This window comes from Gopherus flavomarginatus, chromosome 5, assembly GCF_025201925.1.
Source record: "Gopherus flavomarginatus isolate rGopFla2 chromosome 5, rGopFla2.mat.asm, whole genome shotgun sequence".
NCBI classification, from domain to species: Eukaryota; Metazoa; Chordata; order Testudines; family Testudinidae; genus Gopherus; species Gopherus flavomarginatus.
The window spans coordinates 95718994-95740778 of record NC_066621.1 but is presented as its reverse complement, the minus strand read 5'-3'; the positions used below and the strand labels follow the sequence as shown (position 1 = coordinate 95740778).

Here is a 21785-nt window from a genome sequence, read left to right as displayed (position 1 = left end):
GCAGTGCAAGACAATTTCCAATTTCAGTGGGAACTAATGTGTGCACTTGTAACAGACAAAGCCCTTTGCTTTTGAAGAAAAGTACTATATGGTTTAATGAAGATGAGATCTATAGAAATAAACTAGGGAATTATACAGGAGTGTTCAACTCTCTACAGAAAAGATCTCATGTTTATTTTATCTCACTTTATTTATCTCATTTTCAATTGTTTTCTATTAACTTCTATCACACTCTTCCTCCAGCCCTTTACACTTCCAGCTTCTGTACCTGAAAAAGCCAGCCCAGCACGGCAAGTATCAGTAGCTTGTTTAGGAAACTCATCTCCTTATCTTCAGAAAGAACCAGGCACCTGCCGTGGAGAAAGGGCAATAGAAGAGACCATTAAACCTCAGCTGCATTAATAAGAAAAAGATATATATTCTCGCTATACTGTAACTTGTCTCCATGTTCTCCATTTCCTTGACCTGTTCCCTGGCTTGTCTACCCTAAATCTCAGGCTCTTTTGAGCAGGGAAGGTGTCGTAGCCTGTGCATGCGTGAGTGAGTATGTGTGGGTGGGTGGTGGTATAAAGTGCATTGTACATTTGGTCTGCAGAAGCCACGGTTTGGTGACCTTAGGACATGATACAAATCCCATTTCTTTGCACTGTTTTTTATGGAGGGAAGAAGAATTGAGAATATTTGGGCAGTGGGGAACTTTGTGGAGGGACTTAAGTTTATATTTTGCAGCTGCACACCGCTTGCAGACACATGGGAAGTTGTATATATTTGGTCAAACTCTATTTTAATCAAGACTCAAGTTCCCAAAGCTTGGGATGGACTCCTCTTAATACAGTATAACATCAAAAGAAATACAATTGTTTTACAGCTGTAACAGGGATAGAAGAATTAAGTGATTTTTATAATGGTCCCACCTGAGGGCCAGCATGCAGCCTCACAGCCACCATTTTGGAAGAAGAGTGGGATGTGATTATCATTGCAAAGAAATGTTTTCAAGCAAGTGCAGGTATCCTTGCTCAGTCTCTCACCTGTACAGCTGCAGTAGGAGGGAAAACACCCTCCCGTAGTAGTCAAGGAATGGAGCAAAATGGTCCACAAGGGAAAGGAACTCCACAATCCAAGGAACGGTAAGGATAGTACGTCGGTTCAAGATAGATCGTCTCAGGAGCTTCAATACATCCAGTACAGGCAGGGTCTTGATGGGCAACACAGAGTAAGTCAACTTAGTAGTTTGAGGCTAACTTTTCACACTTACTTCAAAAAGAAAAATCCACATCTACCTTATGGTTTTTCTTTCCATGATTTAACTCTTTGTACAATTAAAGTGGTAACAAAATGGCTAGTGTTTATATCTGTAACTTCCAGTCACTGGAGATCTGTATAAAATTAAATACCCAGCTAGTAATAGCTAACGGAGATCCCACTGTAGCTTTGAGAAGATGGTCTTCTGGCTAGAACCCTGACCCGGTATCAGGAGATCTGGGTTCAATTCTTACAGACAACAAAAGGCAATTTTCATTTGGTTTGACATATTAGTGGAAGTATTTAGCAGAGACCTGAGACACTCCTGAAAGCGTTTCTGGCAGTAGAACCTGACACAATGCCAAGGACGTCTTTCCAGTGTATTCAGGTCTTCGATACAATGGCCATGCTTCAACAGCATCATCAAGAAGTTCAGCGCTGCACCACTTACTAACACTTCCCTCTTCCCTATCTCATACGCTCTTCTTCACCCAACAGGACACACACATAGGAGACAGGGCACAGCACAGTGTGGAATGTCATTTTGAAGTCTGTTCCACCTCATAAAATGCTGCTGCCAGAGGCAGCAGAGAAATATCTGCCTCATCTGGGGCAAAGGAAACTTACTTGCCAAGCAAAAGCACAGGCTGGTTGTCTAGCAGGTTACTTACTTGGTTCCTTAATGTCACCGCAGACTCCTGCAAGTCTCTGCTTGGTGGTTCCACTGTTTGGTATGGCAGGAAAACAAGAAATCCTAGAAACTTTGCCAGGAGTCGGAGAGTCATAAGGGCTGCAGTGAATCGCTTTTTTTCATCCTGAAATGAAGAGAAGGAAAACTGGTCAGGGACACCACCACACCAAACTGGGAAGCAGTTATCTACCAGAGTTGTCCTCTTCATGCATGGGAAATGCCTCACAGTTTCATCCTCCCCACCACTCTCCAAAATACTCTTTCCCCTAAAACACAGAGAAGGGCACTCTGCAATATTCAAGTCTCCTTCAAAAGCGGAGTTCAGCAATCAAGTGCACTGGTAAGAGTTCTAAGGGGGGAGTTTACAGGACCTGGCTCTTCTCTTCAAAGCCCTGCATGGACAGAGGCTGAGCTATGTGACCTCATGTCTCTCTAGTTTTCTTCATGGTAGCTGGGTTCCACAAAAATGCTTCCACTGACAGAGTCCAGATTTCAGTTTAAGAGCGTTTTCAGCAGATGACCCTCAATTGTGTAACTCACTGCTACAAGAGATGAACCTGAGCCCACCTCTTCCAGCCTTCAAAGTCTCACCTCTTCCAGCAGGCATTCCCTGAATCACATGGCAATACAGCCCAGAAACATGCTCCGGGGGCATGCCACTTAGACCTACAAAAACAGCTTAGAATTGAGTGCAAGTGGAGACCTGGCTCCTCCTCCAGAGAGACCAGTGGAGTACATTTCATCAGTATAAATGTAACTAGATATTGTGGTGATGGGCACATTTAAATTACATACATAAATGGTTGTACACAGCTCCTGTCTTCACTGTTGCACCGGCTACTTAAGGGATAGTCCCACTATTGCCATAAGCAACAAATGAATCCAAGATCTTTTTCTTAAAAAAAAGAAAACAAGAAGCTGCTCAAACAGTCATACTTCCATATTACTAATCTTAACCTGATATTCCTGCACTCCTCCATCTCTGGCAAAGAAGCAAGAGCAATCAGCACATAGCCAACATCAGCTGAGTAGCAGCTGCAGATCTCTTGGAATTTAGAGAGCAGTTTCATTCTGAAAAGTGACTTGGTGAAGATGGCAGCCTGGGGTCCTACATGTGTTCTGTCTCAGTGACTCCAGACTGTCTGCTCATCTTAGAAGCTGTGGGCACCACAAACACACCCTGGGATCTCAGCTAAACTAAATTTGTGGCTTGTGCAACATGATTATCAAAGATCCTGCGGGCTATATTCTGCCCTCTGTTAGATCTGTGCAACCCTCAGGATTTTAGTGGAGTTGCACAGGTATAACTAGGCAAAATCTGAGAACAATGGGATTGCATAGTTAGCCTTACAAACATAGGTATGTTAGCGCCACAGGGTTAACATGATTTTTTTTTAAAAAAAAGTTAAAAGTTACTTTATTTGTACTGCAGTCAGACCATCAGACTCAACACACAGTGAACAGACCTACTAAGACATCTTTTAAAACACAAAACTTGACCCTTTTCAGAGTAGAACCACATTTTAAGAGTTGCTAAACACCAAAAGGCCCCATAGTTTCCATAGCTACTGCTGTTACCATAACTGAGCACATGTAAATGGTAGCAGGATACAGAGGCGGAGTTAAAGTGGCTACTGGAACCTTAGTGGAGAATTTCTTAACTTCCAAACATACTGATGTAACTTAAAAAAATATTCTAAAATACTGTTTAAAGAGGATAATAATTGCAACTATAACAATTTTAAACAAGTCTTATTATTATTTATATCACTGTAGCAACTAGGAAACCCTCATCATGAACCAGCTCTTGGACTGATCCAATGAACAAGTTCTTAGTAGGTGTCTGGAATATATTACTTACCTGTTCATCCATATCTGCCTCCCCATCACTAGGTTCATGCTCTACCAAAGTAAGGCCATCCAGCTCGAGTATCTTTAGACACAGGCTATCCATCAGGTGTTGGTTGAACGGGTAGCTTCAGCAAAAGATGAAAAGTCATACTGAAAATAGCAGTGGAATCTCAACTAACATTTAAGCCTTAATCACGGAAGTTGGGGATGGCCAATACAAAACATCAACTCGTTTAAAGGAAGGAACTCCAAGTGCAAAGTGTGGCCAAGAACAGCACAGTTTAACAGCCAGACAGAGCCTGGGCAGACTCCATACAAGTCTCGCCACACAGCTCTGTCAGTGCACTAACCAGCTTCAACATTGACTAACCACCTTTTCCATTCTAATCTTGGGCCTCTCTGGAAGAGAGACTTCTCTTATTCTCCAACAGCTGCTGGTTCTAATGCTGCGGCTAAACATTTATAGAGGAGACTGTGAGGTCCCTAAACTCATTTCAGGTGCAGTCTAAGGGAGATCAGAATCTATGCTGTGGAACATGAAAGGCTAACCACAGAACAGCCTCAAACTCCACCGCAGGGCACTGACCACCACCCTGTAAGGAACACTTCAGCTGTGCACAGCTCCTGCTGTTCGCTGCTGCATCACCTCATGGTATTAGGGGACTATGACCCCCTCTGGCAAGACATTCAGTTTGATTCTGTAGTAAGCTAACTAGGAACTAGCCTGATGTAGCTCTTAGGAGAAGAAGATGGATTGTTCCAGTGGATACAAGAGCAACTTGGTAACTACACCAGCCAGGAGTACTTAATGGACAGTGCAAACGGCAACCTTCTTCAGAGTTTGAAAAGGTCCCCACTTGGGCTCCACTGTCCCAAAGAGCTGGAGTTCCAAGACCAGTTTCTGAGTTGACTCCCCAACTGCAGCACAAGCCAGTGGTATTAGTCAACAACCATCCAAACTTAGCCGAGGCATAAGCAGTGATATGCAGCTAACCTTCCTGCACTGAGAATGAAGTCCCTGAAGAACTGCTGGCACCCTGGGAAGGCAGGGGGCGGGCAGGGCCCTCTGATGCTCTGAGGAACGACAAATCTCTCCTGTAGCCTCTTCAGCCGGCTCAGGTTATCGGAACCCAGCATATTAAGGACATCCTGGTCTGGGGTATCTCCCCAACTTGTGCCACCACCAATAGGACCTTTACACATCTTCAGGAGGGGGAAAAAGGAGGGAGATGGGAAATTTATAAGATTTTCTTTTATCTTGCCCCACCCACACTGCCCCATAAAAAGACTTTTGGTGTAGGAGCTTTCTATCCAATGCAAGGAACTGAATGTGGCTCCCTATAGAGCCTATGAATGCTACTTGCTTCAGCCAATCAAGGGAGAGGAGAACATATGGAAAAGCGTACAAGGCCGATACATGCTACCCTCCCAGCCTAGTGGTCTCAGGAATGGAATCCAGATCCCACATATTAACACTAGGACCCTAGGCTGCTGGGGCAGCCTGCCTTCCTATTACACAGAGAATATAAATACCATGGATAAACTGTACCACCTGCATGAACCAGAGTTCAGTCTTCCACGGTTTAGCCCACCGCTCAGGGCTATTTAAGACTGTGCTTTTCTTACTGTCATCTACTGCATGTTCCTGGACCAGACTCTGTGGGGCTCCCGGGTGCTTCACAGATTTTAAGTATTATTTGCACATTGTAGATCCACACAGAGAGCTACAGCTCAGCACTCAAAGGAAGAGGTCTTCAAGCCCTCAGAACTAATCAGGTACCTAGGCACCTCAAGGATGCAACTTTAATTCCTGGCACCACACTGAGCAGTAAACTCCTTAAAATACAGTATGGTGAGGTTAACATTTATTGTGTCTCAATAATTCTAAACTGAATATACTCAAGTTTACAAAGGAAAATCATTTTACAACTGCCAACCCTGTAAACTCACCCTGGGCTCTGAGAATCAAGTTAGATTCCTTCCTGCTCAAGTATCACAAATCTCACAAGTCCAGCAGGCCAAGTTCTGGTCAGTTACACTCATACCTCATTGCAGACAAAACATTTTCAACTTAAGTCTTCAGTTACACCTATGAAACCCTATGGTCTTCAACAGGAATGCAAAGATGTAACTGAGGGAGAAATCTGGCCTTGCAATTGGAACTTAGTTAACACCTTTTTTGATGATCCCAGTCTCTTAGCTACGATGGTTCTGCAAGGCTAACAGAAGTAGAGAGCAGTTAAACCTATTTTGCTCACTAAAGTCAGCAGATGACAACTGTGGAGACACACAGGGAGCACATCTTCAGAATAAGATGCCATTTGTACAGTCTCTTTTCAGATTAGAAATATACTGAAAAGGTGGGATTTTCAGCGGTGACTAAGAAAGTTGGGTGCCCAACTTGCAAACTGGGTACCTAATTCCCTTAGTCTCCTTTGAAAATCCCAACCTAAAGGGACATTGATCTCAAAGTATGCACTGAAAATAGTTTCAAGTACTACACCTCACCAAGCCTCTCTGACAATTTTTTGCGGTTTAGATTATTTTTTTTTTTAAATCTCTCTCTACAGTGCTGTGTGAAAGGAGACCCCCTACAAACAAGGGAAACTGATCAACTATACAGGATCAGCAATGGAAAGGACTACACACAAAGCAAACGAGCAGAAAATTCTCTCTCACAGTGATCTCACACATTACTTGGAACAACAGCAGGCAAAAAAATTAGATAGAACAACAATAATGCGTCAGACAGCATCGAGTCTTCTTCTGGGCATAAACAAACCAAAATCAGGGGCCATCATATCCAGACCAGGATCCAGCAGCAACAGTTAATTCCACTGAGAAACACAACAAACATAACCAGGCAAGTCTGAATCAGATACACATCAACGTCTAACCGTTTTTTTAAAATTTCCAAATGTGTGAATTTTTATTGCTGGTAAAACATGCCAGGTGAACAGCTGTCGAGACCAAAGCCCTCTGTAGTCACAGCTCCTTACACAGCCCTATTAGTGTGCCACAAACCTGACAGAAAAATCATCTCTAAAGTAGAAAAGATTAAGTAATCCAATCTCCATCATCAATTAATTCCCTGGTATGTCTGTCCATTGTGGTGTGGATACATGTCCACTAGGAAATGTACTGGGAACAAACTTATTTTACACAGCCCACTCTAAAGTTATTAGATAAGCGTAGCTTTCTACTGATCTGTGCCGGATTTGAACTGATAAAATTATCCCTGGGAGATATCCATTTTCCCAGCCCCCTCAAATAATTCTATTCACTCTGGAAAGGGTTCAATTACAGCAAAAAATATGTGTACAAATGTATAAATACTAGGTTAGATTTTGCTATAGCTTAGCAAAATTGTTCTGTTTATGGAAAATACAATAAATTATTTACCTGGATAAGCTGTTTCTGAAAGAGCCTGGCAAAGTGGCTGTGATTATAGGCTGCTGTGAGGTGATTCATCATAGCCCTGGGAAACAAAACAAACGGCTAAAACCATAAAGAGCCAGTCAAAACAGAGTCTACATACAGCTATAGCAGAAGCACAATGTGATTTCTTTAAAAGCCAATGCCTTCCAACGTCATATAAATAAGAAAACAAGGAAAGAAGAAGTGGGACAGCTAAACACTGAAGATGGGGTGGAGATTAAAGATTATCTAGGCATGGCCCAACACCTAACAAATATTGCCTCAGTTTTTAATGAGGTTAATGAAGAGTTTAGAGATAGTGGCAGGGTGACTAATGGCAACAAGATATGGAGGTAGAAATTACCACATCCGAGGTGGAAGTCAAACTCAAACAACTTAATGGGACTAAATCGAGGGTCCCAGATAACCTCTAGCCAAGAATATTAAAAGTGGTGGCACATGAAATTGCAAACTCAATAGCAAGGATGTTTAATGAATTTGTAAACTCAAGGGTCATATCCTAAGACTGGAGAATTACTAATATAGTTCCTATTTTTAAGAAACAGAAAAAAAGTAATCCAGGAAACTACAGGTCTCTTAGTTTGCCCTCAAATGTATGAAAGGTCTTGGAACAAATTTTGAAAGAGAAAATAGTTAAGGACATAGTGGTGCACAGTAATCGGGACAAAACACAATATGGTTTTACAAAAGGTGGATGATGCCAGACCAACCTGATCTCCTTCGAGAAGATAACTGATTTTTCAGAGAAAGGAAATACAGTAGATCTAATCTACTTGGATTTCAGTATAACATCTGATACAGTTCCAGATGGGAAATTATTAGTTAAATCAGAGACAATGGGGCTTAATATGGGAACTGAAACGTGGATATGGAACTGGTTAAAGGGAAGACTACAAAGTGTCATATTGAATAGTGAACCATGAGGCTGGAGGGATGTTACTAGTGGAGTTCCTCAGGGATCAGTCTTGGGACCAATCTTATTTAACAGTTTTATTACTGATGTTGGCACAAAAAATGAGTGTGCACTAACAAAATTTGCAGATGATACAAAGTTGGGAGGTATTGCCAATACAGAGGAGGATCAGAATATCATACCAGAAGAGCTGGATGACCTTGTAAAATGGAGTAATAGAAATGGAATGAAATTTAATACTGCAAAGTAATGCATTTAGGGACTAAAAACAACAATAATTTTTGCTGTAAGATGGGGACATCAGTTAGAAGCGACAGAGGAGGAGAAAGACCTGGGTGTATTATTTGGTCACTGGATGCCTATGACAGTGTGATGTGGCGTGAAAAAGGTGAATGCAGTCCTAGGATGAATCAGGAGAGGTATTTCCAGTAGAGGCAGGGAACTGTCAGTACCATTATACAAGGCTCTTGTGAGACCTCATTGGAGTACTGTGTGCAGTTCCTTTCTCCCATGTTTAAGAAAGATGAATTCAAACTGGAAGAGGTGCAAAGAAGGGCTACTACGATGATCACAGAAAGGGAAAACCTACCTTTTGAGAGGAGACTCGAAGAGCTTGGCTTGTTTAGCCTAACAAAAAGAAGGCTGAGGGGAGATATGATTGTTTTCTATAAATCCGTCAGAGGGATAAATACCAGGGAGGGAGAGGACTTATTTAAGTTAAGTGCCAATGCAGACACAAGAACAATGAATATAAACTGGCCATCAACAAGTTTAGGCTCAAAATTAGGCAAAGATTTAATCCCCAATGGCTGGGGATGGCAAACTAGATGGGGAGGACTGAGTTATTACAGAGAATTCTTTCCCTGGTGTCTGGTTGGTGGGTCTTGCCTACATGCTCAGGGTCTAACTGATCGCTATATTTGGGGCTGGGAAGGCATTTCCCCCTGGGTCAGATTGGCACAGGCCCTGGGACGGGGGTGGGGGTGTGTGTTGCCTTCCTCTGCAGCAAGTGACCCCTTGCCCCATGAAGGTGTACATTAGTGTAAATGGTGAATTCTCTGTAACTTGAAGTCTTTAAGCCATGATTTGAGGACTTCAGTAACTCAGCTAGAGGTTAGGGGTCTATTTCAGAAGTGGGTGGGTGAAGTTCTGTTACCTGCCACATGCACGAGGTCAGTAAGACTAGTTGATCACAATGGTCCCTTCTGAACTTAAAGTCTATGAGTCTATTCTGCTCCAAAACATGAGACTGTAAAGCAACATCATCTTTATAATTAGCTCTGTGCCTTCTGTGCATCTACTGGCTTCAGGGACAAAAATAAGTTTTTACTGGATTTCCTATTAGCAAACCAGAGCTGCAGCACCAGTCTCCTACCTGATCCTGTTGCCCAGAACTCTTTCAAAGTCCCAGCCTGGTTTTTCATGGTTATCCTCCCACTCACGCAGCAATTCATAAAAGATGTCCCTATTGAACAAAAGATGCAAACATGTCAAGTCCTCGGCCTTCAGCATCTGAACCAATAGCAACTGATGCCCAGCCAACAGTTCACAAGATATCCCCTAACTGAATACACTCCAAACTGAATAAAAGTCACATCTCCAAAGCCTCACGTATCCTACCATTTTGCAGCAGTGACCATCACTACTGAGATTATTAGTTTCAATCTGCAGCCCACCACTTACAGGTGCTCTGCCTGAGCTCAGGCATAACGACCAAAACACTCATCCCATTATTAGACAGGGTAAGGGTCAGATAAGCAGATGAACCTGTGTGGTGGATCCCTCAATGAAGCAAAATGAATAGGAACCACATGAAATTATGTCTACAAGAAAAAAAGAACAAGTTGAGAGGAGACGCTCCCCTACTCTCCCACCACAAAATAGAAAAGAGACAAAAGGAGTAGCTCCAAAGGCTGAGCTGAACCAGCACTGCGTTGTGCTGCACTTTCACGTCAACAACTTCTGCAGAATTTAGGCTTCCATTGTTTAAAGAGATTAAGTCCTTACTCCCTGTAAATAGTAAAGGCCTGTGTTTTCAGAGCAAAACATCCCTAAGTCTATCCTCCCTATGCTGTATATATGCAGTATAGCTGGATATTATGTAATCCAGTTGTTCACAATCATGGATAGAACATACCCCCCACACACTAAAACTGGAGGACATTTACCTTTGCTTCTTAAATATATGAAAAGCCCTGTCACTTGGAAAGTTAGAACGATTGTCCGTTTCTGGCTGGAAAGAAACGGACTGGACAGATGAAGGCAGCAGGAGGGACACCTATTGAACATATAACAGAGTCCATTAGTATAATGTAATTCTCTGATTTGACATACAGCCTAACAGTTGGAAGGGTAAAAAGAAATGAACGTGAACTTCGATATTACCAGAGTCAAGCTGTTCAGACACTAACCATTTCCTAACCACTAATGAGTAACTGCTGGTCAGCACTAGTGCAGAAAAGGCATAGACACAGTCACTCAGTAGGATGGTAAGGGGGCATCTCCTATCACTTTTGAGGAACTCTCCTGAGACCAGGAGAACAGAACTAGCAGGCGCATGCCCTGGAGAAAGAGCCCTGTGCAATCATTTAATGAGTGTCAGCTCAACACAGGGATTCTGAGAAGGTGAGAGTAACAGCTGGCGATTCCTATGTCATCATCTCTCCTCCCCTCTTCTGAAAGAGAGAGAATCCCTTCAATCTGTAAAACAGCTGCTACCTCTATCTATACGGCCCTCATCACATGAGCATTTTACAATTATCAGTTGATTTTATCCCCACAACACTGCTTTCAGGCAGGGAAGTACAACTCCATATTCTAATTTTTTTAGAACAGACTGGGGTCTGAGGCACAGAGTACATTAAGTGTTTTGCCCAAAACAACACAGGACGTTTGTAGCTGAGCTGTGAAATGAACCCAACCCTCCTGAGTCACAACCCAATGCCATATCCATTAGGCCAGCCTTCCTACCTCGACACTCACCACAAGGAAAAGGGTAAGAGTGAAATCCTGGCCTCACTGAATTCACTGGGAGTTTGGCCACAGACTTTCATGGAGTCAGGATTTCACCCTAATTGGAATACAAGTTAAAGGAATCCCCAGCTACAGGTCATTGGCCCTAGCAATGCACAGGCTCAATCTGGAAAGGATAGGGTCATTTTAACATAGTCTCCCAATAAATTGAAAAACGAAGCCCCAGAGCAGGATGAACAGGATTTGATATCAGAACCATCAAACTCACTGTGGCAAGGGAGAGATAGGCAAGCATACTACTGGCAACCCCTTGGAATTTCACACATTCAACTTTCTAAGGACTATTCATATTTTACCTTGGCTGTGCTGCTTTCATAAGCTTTCATAAGCCTCGCATGCAAGCCAGGGGAAAAGGATGCAATTCGCTCATTCTCAGCCAAAAGTTTCAATGTCCCCCTTTCTAAATGAGAAATAATTCTGCAAAGAGAACAGACACAGAACACAACACAGAGAGCAAATCTAAATAAAGTGTACATTTATTTTACAAAAAACATGAAGATTTAACCACTAGCCACCTGGAATCTGGATCCTACTGGCATCAACAGGACACACTGCAAATGCCATAGTCGCACGGAGGTGACATGAAGGAAAAAGTCCATTGAGTTTTTCCTGTTCTGGTGGCATCTGAAGCAAAACACCAGTCCTACCAAATTCCCACTGCATTTTGGATGTGTTACCTAATAACCCACCATTTCCCTGTGGGACACTTATACTGAATCAAAATGATGTAGAGGCCACCACAAAGAAAGGTCCTAGTTTTCTAATTCAATTGAGTCATTAACTTAGTGCATGACTTTGCACAAACTACTCAACACCATGCCCCTAAAATGACCTCAGTGAAATCCAGATGCATGCTCTCTCGCACTCTCACACAACCCACCTACATCCAAAGAAAGAGAAAGGTTCAACTTACTCAAACTGACAATCCAAAACCTGCACAGCGAAATAAACACAGTTGTGTACATTTTGAAAATGCTGCCGCTCTACTGCATCTGAAAACAAACCGCATTTAACAACAATTGGTGGAAAATTCAGAAGCCAAATAGAAAAATCTAATGCAATTAATTGAGAGGGATGTAGGAATTACCAAACCCAGTCACATCATTGGTCCATCAAGACCAGCAGCCTCCTTCCATCAGTGCCCATTACCTGACATGTAACATGAAGGCAAAACACCCCATTCTAACATAGTTGGCCAATTGTGCAATGTTGCATGAGAGGGGAGGATTCTTCCTGATCTCTGAGGCAATTATCTGGAGTCTGCTCTGAAGCCTGATATTTGATTGCCATTATTCTGTGCAGATCTGGTCACCTCATCTCAAAAAAGATAATTGGAATTGGAAAAGGTACAGAAAAAGGCAACAAAAATTATTAGGGGTATGAAACGGCTTCCATATGAGAAGAGATTAATAAAACTGCGACTATTCAGCTTTGAAAAGAGACAACTAAGGGGAGGATATGATAGAAGTCTATAAAATCATGACTGGTATGGAGAAAGTAAATAAGGAAGTGTTATTTACTCTTTTACATAACACAAGAATTAGAGGTCACCAAATGAAATTAATAGGCAGCAGGTTTAAAACAAACAAAAGGAAGTATTTCTTCATACAACGCATAGTCAACCTGTGGAACTCTTTGCCAGAGGATGTTCTGAAGGTCAAGACTATAGCAAGATTCAAAAAAGAACTAGATATGTTCATGGAGGATAGGTCCATCAATGGCTATTAGCCAAGATGGACAGGGATGCAAAACCATACTCTGAAGTGTCCCTAGCCTCTGTTTGCCAGAAGATGGGAATTGGCAACAGGGGATGGATCAGCTGAAGAACCTGGCATTGGCTACGGCTGGAAGACAGGATACTGGGCTACATGGACCATGTTCTGACCCAATTTAGCTGTTCTTATTTTAATAGGTATAACTACCAGCATTCTTGTTGGACAAAATTATCCACCTTTTCTAGTTAGTAGTGGGTAATCAACTAGATCAGGTCATGTTAACGCCTTAACTCTCAGCCTTGGACAAGAGGCTGCTTATCTCTTAAGGGTCAGTCCTACAAGTAATGGAATTTCCACTGATGTCAATGGGAGTTAGACATGCACAGGGCTTACAGGAGTGAGCCCTTACAAGACAGATGTGGACTCCTGAGACAGCTTCGGACTCCTGAGACAGCTTCAATGGGATTCTACCCATCCCCTCCTTAACGAAACAATCAATTCAAACTGATTTGGAACAGGATGAACACATTGGCAGCACTATGTCCACAGATTGCCAACTGTGGGCCAAAACATCGAGCAAATACAACCAATTATTAGACTCCTCCAGACAGTGGCTGGGGTGCACTGTGCTACCAAAGTCAAGACCAACTGGGGTCCTCCAGATCTCTAGGTGACAGAACAATAAGAGCAGCCAAAAATGGAGCCTTTTCCTAACAGACAACAGGAGCCATTCTCAGCTAGAAATCAGTCTTTGCATACCTTACCCAAAAATCAAGATGCTGACTAACTTAGCGTAAGGTCCAAATCTGCCAAAAAAAATGTGTACAATTCCCACTGATGGGAACTGCACACGTGTCCCCAGGCAGAATTAGACCTTAAACTTACAATGAGTTCAACAGTATTTCTGCGTTTGAAGGAAATGATGGGAGGAGGAAATCTGGTGAATCACTCTTCTCTCTGAAAATTTGTTTTAGCAGGTAAATATGGAGTTCATAGACAATAGCAGTGAGCTACCATAACCTGGTTTTCAATAGCCTACTAGATTATAAAACAACCATTCATTCCAAATGTCAAACTAATTTGGTGACCTGGTCTATAAGCTGTGGGCTACATACCACCTTAACTCCATAGTGGAACATCCCCTCATATCAACAGGAGGGTTATACAAGATCAAGGATAGACACTGGTCTTTTTGTAGTAACTAAGCTTTTAGGGTTCTTTATTTGTTCATATTCCATACCACTGAATGCCATATTCCATACCACTCACTGAGATATTCTAATGCAACTTAATGCAGGCCTCAGAAGTCTTCAGTGTAATGACTTTTGGTCACTAAATCCCTGAAGCTGGATTTGAACCCCTTGAATGAGAGGTGATACGCTCTGTATCCCATTACCAGGCCTGGGAACAATCTAATCTCCATTCAAGAGCATTGCTGACCTTTACATTCTTGATTGAATTCCAGGTCATTCTCACCATCTTCCGAAGAAGTTGTTCCCTTGGATGTTAGCAGCTGCAGGACAAAGAAGAGCTCCAGGAAAATATTTGGAACCAGATTTTCTGAAAGAGGAAGTGAGATAAAATGGTTAGATGCTCAGCATTCATCTATGTTAATAAATCAAGATAACAATAAGGATAATCAAATCTCAAGCTTACAGTCTCAGCTGATCCATACAGGACTCAACAATGCTGATACACAGCCATGCACATTTGGGTAGGTGCATTATAGAAAGCATTTTACCTCCTTTCCCCCAAAAGTTAAACCATGGGTAACAGTTTAAAACAGCTTATAAACCACTTCAACCTCATAAGCATGGTCATGGAAGAGTCCTGGCCTCTGGTATTTACTTTTCCAGTTGGGCCAATGCAGTTTGAGTCCCCTGAGGGGTTCAGGGAATTGTGTAGGGCCCATCTCGTTTTCTAGGCTTCTGTCCAGTAAGGGATGGATATACTCTTTTGAGCAGGACGGAGGTTTCTGTTTATTTTTCCAGGTAGCACTCACTCGTATTAGGTCATCTGTGCACTCTGGAAATAGTATGTATTTAAAGAAGATATTCCACACCATGGTCATCTCACTACTCCCAGTTCTTTACCTGCTATACAAGTTGAATAGAGCTGAGCCAGCTGTTCCAGCTGTTTCTTGCAGGAAACTTTACTGAGATCTGCACAGGTCACTACCTGACTATCAGTAGTGAGGTTTCCATTCCAACTGTAATTAGGCTTGGTAGGTGTACTGGGATCCAGAGACAGGCCTGCAGGAGATGATGTTTGGTGCAGCAACTTGCATCTGAAATTCAAAGTCAATGACTTACAGAGGAACTGAAGATGACACACACCACATTCAACACAGGAAGATTTCTTCTTCTTCACTGTATGGTTTGCTGGGATTCCTACAAGAACTGATCACAACATTTACAGAATCTAATGCAGCTTCCATACAGGAGATGGGTTAAATAACCCAATACCCAATTTCCGCCTAATGACAAAAGATTGTGGTTAAGGCACAGAAAACTGGAATTCAAGAGAACTGAGTTCAAATTCTAAATCTGCTGTGGCTCAGAGTGTGATCCTAGGCAAGTCACTCAACCTCTCTGTCCTATAGCTTTCCCTTTCCTAAAATGGGCTGATAGGCACTGCATTACACCTCTGCACACCCTACTAGCTTTCAGTAGGTTTGCATAGGTAAAACAGAGCCTCATCTGAAGACAATGGTGTTACATAGGTATGTTCGAGGGTGCAGTCTGACCCACAGAACTTTGCATTAATGCAATACAGAGCAACTGAAATACAATAAATTCAGGACCAGTATGATGCCAGAGTCACTTTGCAGAGTAGAAGCACACCTTTAAGTGAAGAGTGAAGGCTGAATCTGAAAACTTGTTAGTCTGATACCAGGTTCATTTTCATCTCATCTGGTTTTAGGTCAATTTTTGATTAAACAACTAGTATCTGGTCTGAATATTTTCTGTTAATTTACAACTTCTTATTGGCAATGTCCTAATAAAGGGAGAGGTATGAATCCCTGCAGATATGTTCCCACCCCTGTTCATACTGTACCGTTCTTTCTTCAGCATCTCCCTCTCCTCTTGAAGGCTGCTCCCTGTTATGGAGGTAACATTCCCTTCCTGGATGGCAGCAAAGGTCTCAAGACTGGTCCCAGATGGAAACCGAGCAGCTGGAGACTGGCTGACTGGCGTGGAAGTAAAACACATCTTAGGTTTTGAGTGAGAGCGCTCAGAACTCACTGGAGTTGGGTTGATTCGTCTTGATGGCTTGCTTTTGCTGCAACAATTTAAGAGAGGCTTCCTCTTAAATGAAGCATAAACAGATCATCAAGAGAGAAAATAGCAGTCAAATCCATCAAACTCTTTCAGAGCATTTTGATGCCAGTGTAAAATTGATAAGGAAGGAGAGAATCAAAATACAGTGCAACTGTAATCGCATCTGGCAGGGTGGCAGATTTTACCCCGGTCAGGAGACAAAGAGTGGGTATATCCTACAAATATAAACTTCAATGAACCTGATGAAATACAACTTATTTCCTGCTACACCACTGCTGTGACTTAAAAGTAACTATGATCACTATGGGGGAAAACGGATGAAAAATGAATACTGCTCAACTTATCTACCCACTTGTCCTACATTGTAAGACTGCTAACCTAGGATATACCAAGTTCTGGCTGCTCATCAGTTCATCACATAGTCCCAAAATGTTCATGAAAGCATGACATAGCGGCCAAAGAGGGTCACTGGAATCAGGACTCCGAGATTTCTATTTTTGCCTCTGCCACCACCCTGCTTTGTAACCTGGACAAATCCTAATTTCTCTGCACCTCAGTTTACCTATTCATATAATATTGCTTACTCACCTCACGAGGGTGATGCGAGGCATAAGATTTGTAAAGTGCTATGAGATTCTTGGGAAAAAGGCTCCATAGAACAGTAATATGTCATTTTAAATGAAATGTAGAAATTATGATAAAAATCAGTGTTCTAAAACTGACATCTCTTTTCCCAATGAATCTGCTGCCTGCTACAATGTTAGCTGCTAGGGACCTCAAAAGACTACTTATACTGTTACTTCCAGACTTATATTTGACCAGTCTCCTCACACTTTTCACATCAGTCACACTCTGCAGAGCTTGAAACTTACTGCTTGTGATGGAAATGCACCATATCCTGCAGGCCAAAGCCATCTAACAGAGCATCATAAGGATTTCCCATCTTTAAATCCCCACCCTCCATATGGGACCCTATTTCTCAGGAGAACCAAGAGTTCTAACCAGCTCTAAAATCACTTCAATTAACTGACGTTAGAACTGCACAGACCAGGCAGCAGAAGCTTGACTTTCCTTGCAAGGTGGTTACTTTTGTGTGAGTGTGTGGGTGGGGGGGAAGAGGTGTAGATGGACCGGGTCTAACAGGAATTGCTAAGTACTGATTCAACTGTAACTATACCTCCTTGAAAGAGAGCAGATATTCCCTATCCCACCCCTCACGGAGAAAGAGACCACTGACTCACAGGAAAAGAACTCTGGCAGTCTATACTGTGGCATGGAGAGCTGTGCATCAGCTACTATAGCAACTGTTCGGAATTCTGAACCTATGTACTTTGAGGTCTACTAAAGGGAAGGAGAGTAAAGGTGGCTAAGATTAGTGGGCCAGACCTACATTACATTCAGCTAAGTCTAGCTGGAGAAGCCCCTGCCTTAATCTGAAGAAGTCTTTCAGAATCACACATCCTTCAGATTTTCACAGATAGACATGACCTAAATTTTTAAAAGTGATTTTAGGTGGTAAACATGAGAGACCTTAAAGGGCCTGATTTTTCCTTTATTGAGACCTAGCAGTGAATCTTAGCTTTTATTAAAAAACAAAGAGAGAGAAAGAACCAACAGCTTGTACCACCAGGAAGAGCTGCACCCCTAGATAGCCCAGCTAGAAGAGATCATTAGCAATCAGGGGGAATTCATGCACTTCAAGAGCCAAACAGAACCCACATGCCATCCATCCACCCAGCCCATTACCACAGGGGACCCACTTTCCTCTAACCGCCACCACAGAGCCAGAGACATACGATGCCTCACCTGCCAATGCTGTTGCCACCAGCGGTCTCAGAATGCCTGTTTGCCATCCTGGCAGCTGTTCCAGACAGCTGCAGCAAAGTAGAGGAGCCACCTAGGATTTCATACTGAGGATAAGCCCTATCATGTTTAAATACAACTGTAAAGAGTCAAGTTAATGCTGACTGACTGTGATTCACTGGTCATGGCAAACAAGGACAAAGGTGTGCTCAGCATCACATTACCACTGTCTCAACTCTTCACAACTGTGTTTAATGGTAAGATTTCCTAATGAAGATGAGCCCCTAGAGGAGCTTCAGAAGGATACTGGGGAGGGGGAAGCATGGTAAGTTGAGAAACATAGGCTGCACAGCATAGCAACAGCCCCCAATCTGCAATCTATTACAAAATCTTTATAACTGAGACGGTATAAGACCACCTATACATTATTACCTGTGAGATAACAATGTCAGCTGCTCCCAATAAATAACCTGCAGTACTCAATGCTGCCAGCACGATCAGAAAAATAAGAGTGCAACAAGGAAGACTTGCTCTTACTTTGTCAAGCCAGAAGCAACACTCATTGGTGGGAACTCCTCCAAGTTGTTGAGGTTCAGCTGATCAGGTGGGGAACTGGCTGAGGTAGGACCCACCTCACTCCGTTTCCTCCTCCCGCCACTCAACGATGCGCTGTCACCCTTCCCATCCTCCTCTTCAGTGAGGCTTCGCCCTATGTCCCGAGCCACTTGCCGGCCAGTGGCACTGGCAGAATTGTTGCCTTTTCTTCTGCCTCGCCTCACTGGCTGGACATCTGGTGTGGGCATAAGGAAGCTGCCCAAATTGGCCTTCTGAGATGAACGTTTCTCGCTGTGGTTGAGCACAGGGCTGCAACCAAAGCTTGGGCTGGTGTTGAGGAAATCACTGCCGGGGCGAGATAAGCTTGACCCAGTAAAGGCAGAAGAGCCACATGATGCAGCAGAGGAGGGAAAACTAGCATCTGGGGTACAGGAGCTAGCTGGGGTCCTCTGGGAAAAGAGTTGCATTCGGCTGCTGCATGATCCTGCTGAGTTGCCTGCCCTCATTTCTGACCCTGTCTTTTGGCTCCCATGGCTAGCTGCGCTCCTGAGGACCTTAGAATTTGGGGTTTTAGCAGGGGTAGAGGGCCCATTGGTCAAGATCTGACTAGTCTGTTCCCTTAAAAAATTCAACAGGAAAGGCACAAAGTCTTTCTGAAGCAAACTATGAGGTACCAGCTTGTCATGGACATGGTTCTCCTGCAAGGAAAGAGAACAAAACATTAATAAAGATACCCGTGGACTTACTCCAATCTGTTTCTTTCTCTCAAATACTGGGCATAAATTCATCCTCATCATGGATTCTAACACTTAAGTTGAGGGAGTGTCTCTAGTAGTTATAGCACGGAACAGAGATTCAGGAGTTCTTGGTTCTACAGAATTCCCAAGTCTGACTATTATTCCTCAGGGCCAAATTTTCAAAAGCAGCCACTAATTTTGGCTGCCCAGCTGGAAACAATTGGGGCCTGTCTGACAGACATGCTTAGCACTCACCACTGCACCTAGTCATTGAGAGCTGTGGGTGATTAGAACCTCAAAATCAGACCCCTTTAAAATGTTTCAAGTAGGGTGCCAAAAAGTTGAGGCAAACAAAATTAGAGGACAATTTATTAAACCTGTAGCTTCTCTGTGCTCCAGTTTCCTACTAATACCCTCTCCTTCCTCAGAGGGTGCTCCAAAAATAAATGATTGTTTGTATAATGCTTTGACATCCTCACATGCAGAACACAACAAAAGAGAAAAGCTCTTACTACCTTTTAATAAAGTCATATTATTCACTTGAGAGATCACAGAGCTCCAAATATAGTATGCTACAACTTCTATGATGCACAAAACTAATATTCAAGAAAGCGAAATAAAAATGCAACATTAATATATTTTAAATCTTCATGGGAACATAATCCTTAAAAGGGTAACATCTGTAAATTATCTGAGAATTCTACCATTGGCTTTTAAAAATTATTATAATACTGTAAAACTTTGTAAGCAGTGTAAAAAAAGTCACTCTGCTCTTTCAGTGCATCACATTTCTATTTTCCTCACAAGAGAACTAGGCAAAGTTAGACACAGTGCCAGAAGAACTCTCTTGGATACTAATACTTTTTTGTACTGAGACCTGGCAACCACATTGTCATACTTGTGCTCTCCTCTCTTAGGCCCTATCCAAAGAGGAAAAGCTTTATTTCCCTAAGTGAGACCCTGGTGAAATGGAAAGCAGGAATTTCAGAAGACAGCAAGTACTTTATTTTTATGGAGCTTTTTCTTGAGAGAGGAGGTAGCGGAACCACTATCTTCCTTTGCTTCATATATGTGCCCCTTCAAGAAGCACATGCTGGGAGACTTGGCTGAGAATGCAAATGAATTTCAGTTTCCCTGCTCAAGTAAGAAAAATCTGCAGTCTCTCTCTGCTTTTCCACTGTTCATTGTTTTCCAAAAATGTCTCTACTAATTAGAGCACAAAACAGACCTGGATTTTATCAGCTCTGATGCAGACTTGCTAAATGCCCTTAGACTCAGACATTAAGGCCAGAAGCATCCATCGTGATCATGTACTCTGATCTCCCGCACACTATAAGAGACAGAACCTCACCACCCACTCCCGTAATAGATCCATAACCTCTGGCTTAGTTACTGATGTTCTCAAGTAATCATTTAGAGACTTCAAGTTACAGAGAATCCACCATTTGCTCTAGTTCAAACCAGCAAGTGCCCATGCCTCAAGCTGCAGAGGCAGGCAAAAACCTATCAGGGTCTCTGTCAATCTGAGCTAGGGAAAAATTCTTTCCCAACTCCAAATATGGCGATCAGTTGAACCCTGAGCGTATTGGCAAGACCTGCCAGCCAGACACCTGCAAAAGAATTCTATGCAGCAACCAAGAGTCCTCTCCATCTAGTGTCCCATCGCTGGACAATGGGGATATTTGTTACTAGCAGTCGCAGATGGGCCACATGCCATTGTAGGCAGTCTAATCATCCCATCCCCTCCACCATAAATTTATGCTCAGTCTTGAAGCCAGTTAGGTTTTTGCACCCCCCTCCTCCCTTGGAAGGCTGCTTCAGAACTTCACTCCTCCTTCATTTCATTTCATAGGTGCTGACTCTGCGCATGCTCTGGGGCTGGAGCATCCACAGAAAAAAATAGCAGGTGCTCAGCATCCACTGGCAGCCGTGCTGATCAGCTCGTCCCCCTTCTCCACAGTGCCTCTGACCCACCAGTGACCAGCTGTTCAGCACCATACAGGAGGCACTGGGGGGTGGAGGAGCAGGAGTGGGGTGGTGGAGGAGGAGCAGAGGAGGGGTGGAACAGGGCGGGAAGAGGCAGCCTGGGGTGGGGAAAGGGGTGGAGTGGCGATGGGGTTGGGGGGGGGGGGGAGCAGAGAGTGTTGAGCACTCCCCAGGGAAATCACAAAGTCCATGCCTGTGCTTCATCTAATTTCAAGCCTAAACTTGTGGATGGCCAGTTTATACCCATTTGTTCTTGGGTCAACACTGGCACTTAACTCCTCACCCTCCCTGGTATTTATCCCTCTGATGTATGTACAGAGAGCAATCATACCTCCTCTCAGCCTTCATTGGACAAAAGTCAACATGGTTTCTGTAAAGGCAAATCATGTCTTAATAATCTATTAGAGTTCTTTGAAGGGGTCAACAAATGTAGACAACGGGGATCCAGTGGACATAGGGTACTTAGATTTCCAGAAAGCCTTTGACAAGGTCCCTCACCAAAGGCTCTTACATAAATTAAGTTGTCTTGGGATAAAAGGG

The 21785-nt window shown here is 43.0% G+C and overlaps 2 protein-coding genes across 13 annotated transcripts in view; one reads left to right on the top strand and one right to left on the bottom strand.

The window, feature by feature from the left end:
* The window catches only part of STARD9 (StAR related lipid transfer domain containing 9), a 321608-nt gene that overhangs the window by 197468 nt on the left and 102355 nt on the right, over window positions 1-21785 (top strand). The window lies entirely within an intron of this gene.
* The window catches only part of CDAN1 (codanin 1), a 98107-nt gene that overhangs the window by 72437 nt on the left and 3885 nt on the right, over window positions 1-21785 (bottom strand). For 5 of the 12 annotated variants that reach the window (XR_007774878.1, XR_007774881.1, XR_007774880.1 and 2 more), the window contains exons 1-14: window positions 18505-19324; window positions 15941-16165; window positions 14977-15170; window positions 14324-14443; window positions 12082-12160; window positions 11465-11585; window positions 10304-10413; window positions 9511-9600; window positions 7187-7262; window positions 4779-4987; window positions 3795-3909; window positions 1914-2057; window positions 1029-1195; window positions 269-350 (exon numbers count right to left, since the gene is read on the bottom strand). Coding sequence is in view for 7 of the 12 variants with exons in the window: in XM_050956640.1 (XP_050812597.1) it covers window positions 269-350; window positions 1029-1195; window positions 1914-2057; window positions 3795-3909; window positions 4779-4987; window positions 7187-7262; window positions 9511-9600; window positions 10304-10413; window positions 11465-11585; window positions 12082-12160; window positions 14324-14443; window positions 14977-15170; window positions 15941-16165; window positions 18505-19319 (2547 nt within the window). In the remaining 5 variants the exon portion in view is untranslated. Of the gene's footprint in view, window positions 1-268; window positions 351-1028; window positions 1196-1913; window positions 2058-3794; window positions 3910-4778; window positions 4988-7186; window positions 7263-9510; window positions 9601-10303; window positions 10414-11464; window positions 11586-12081; window positions 12161-14323; window positions 14444-14976; window positions 15171-15940; window positions 16166-17970; window positions 18062-18504; window positions 19325-21785 lie in introns of those variants that run through there. The other 7 variants (XR_007774882.1, XM_050956642.1, XM_050956644.1 and 4 more) reach the window with 5 other exon arrangements.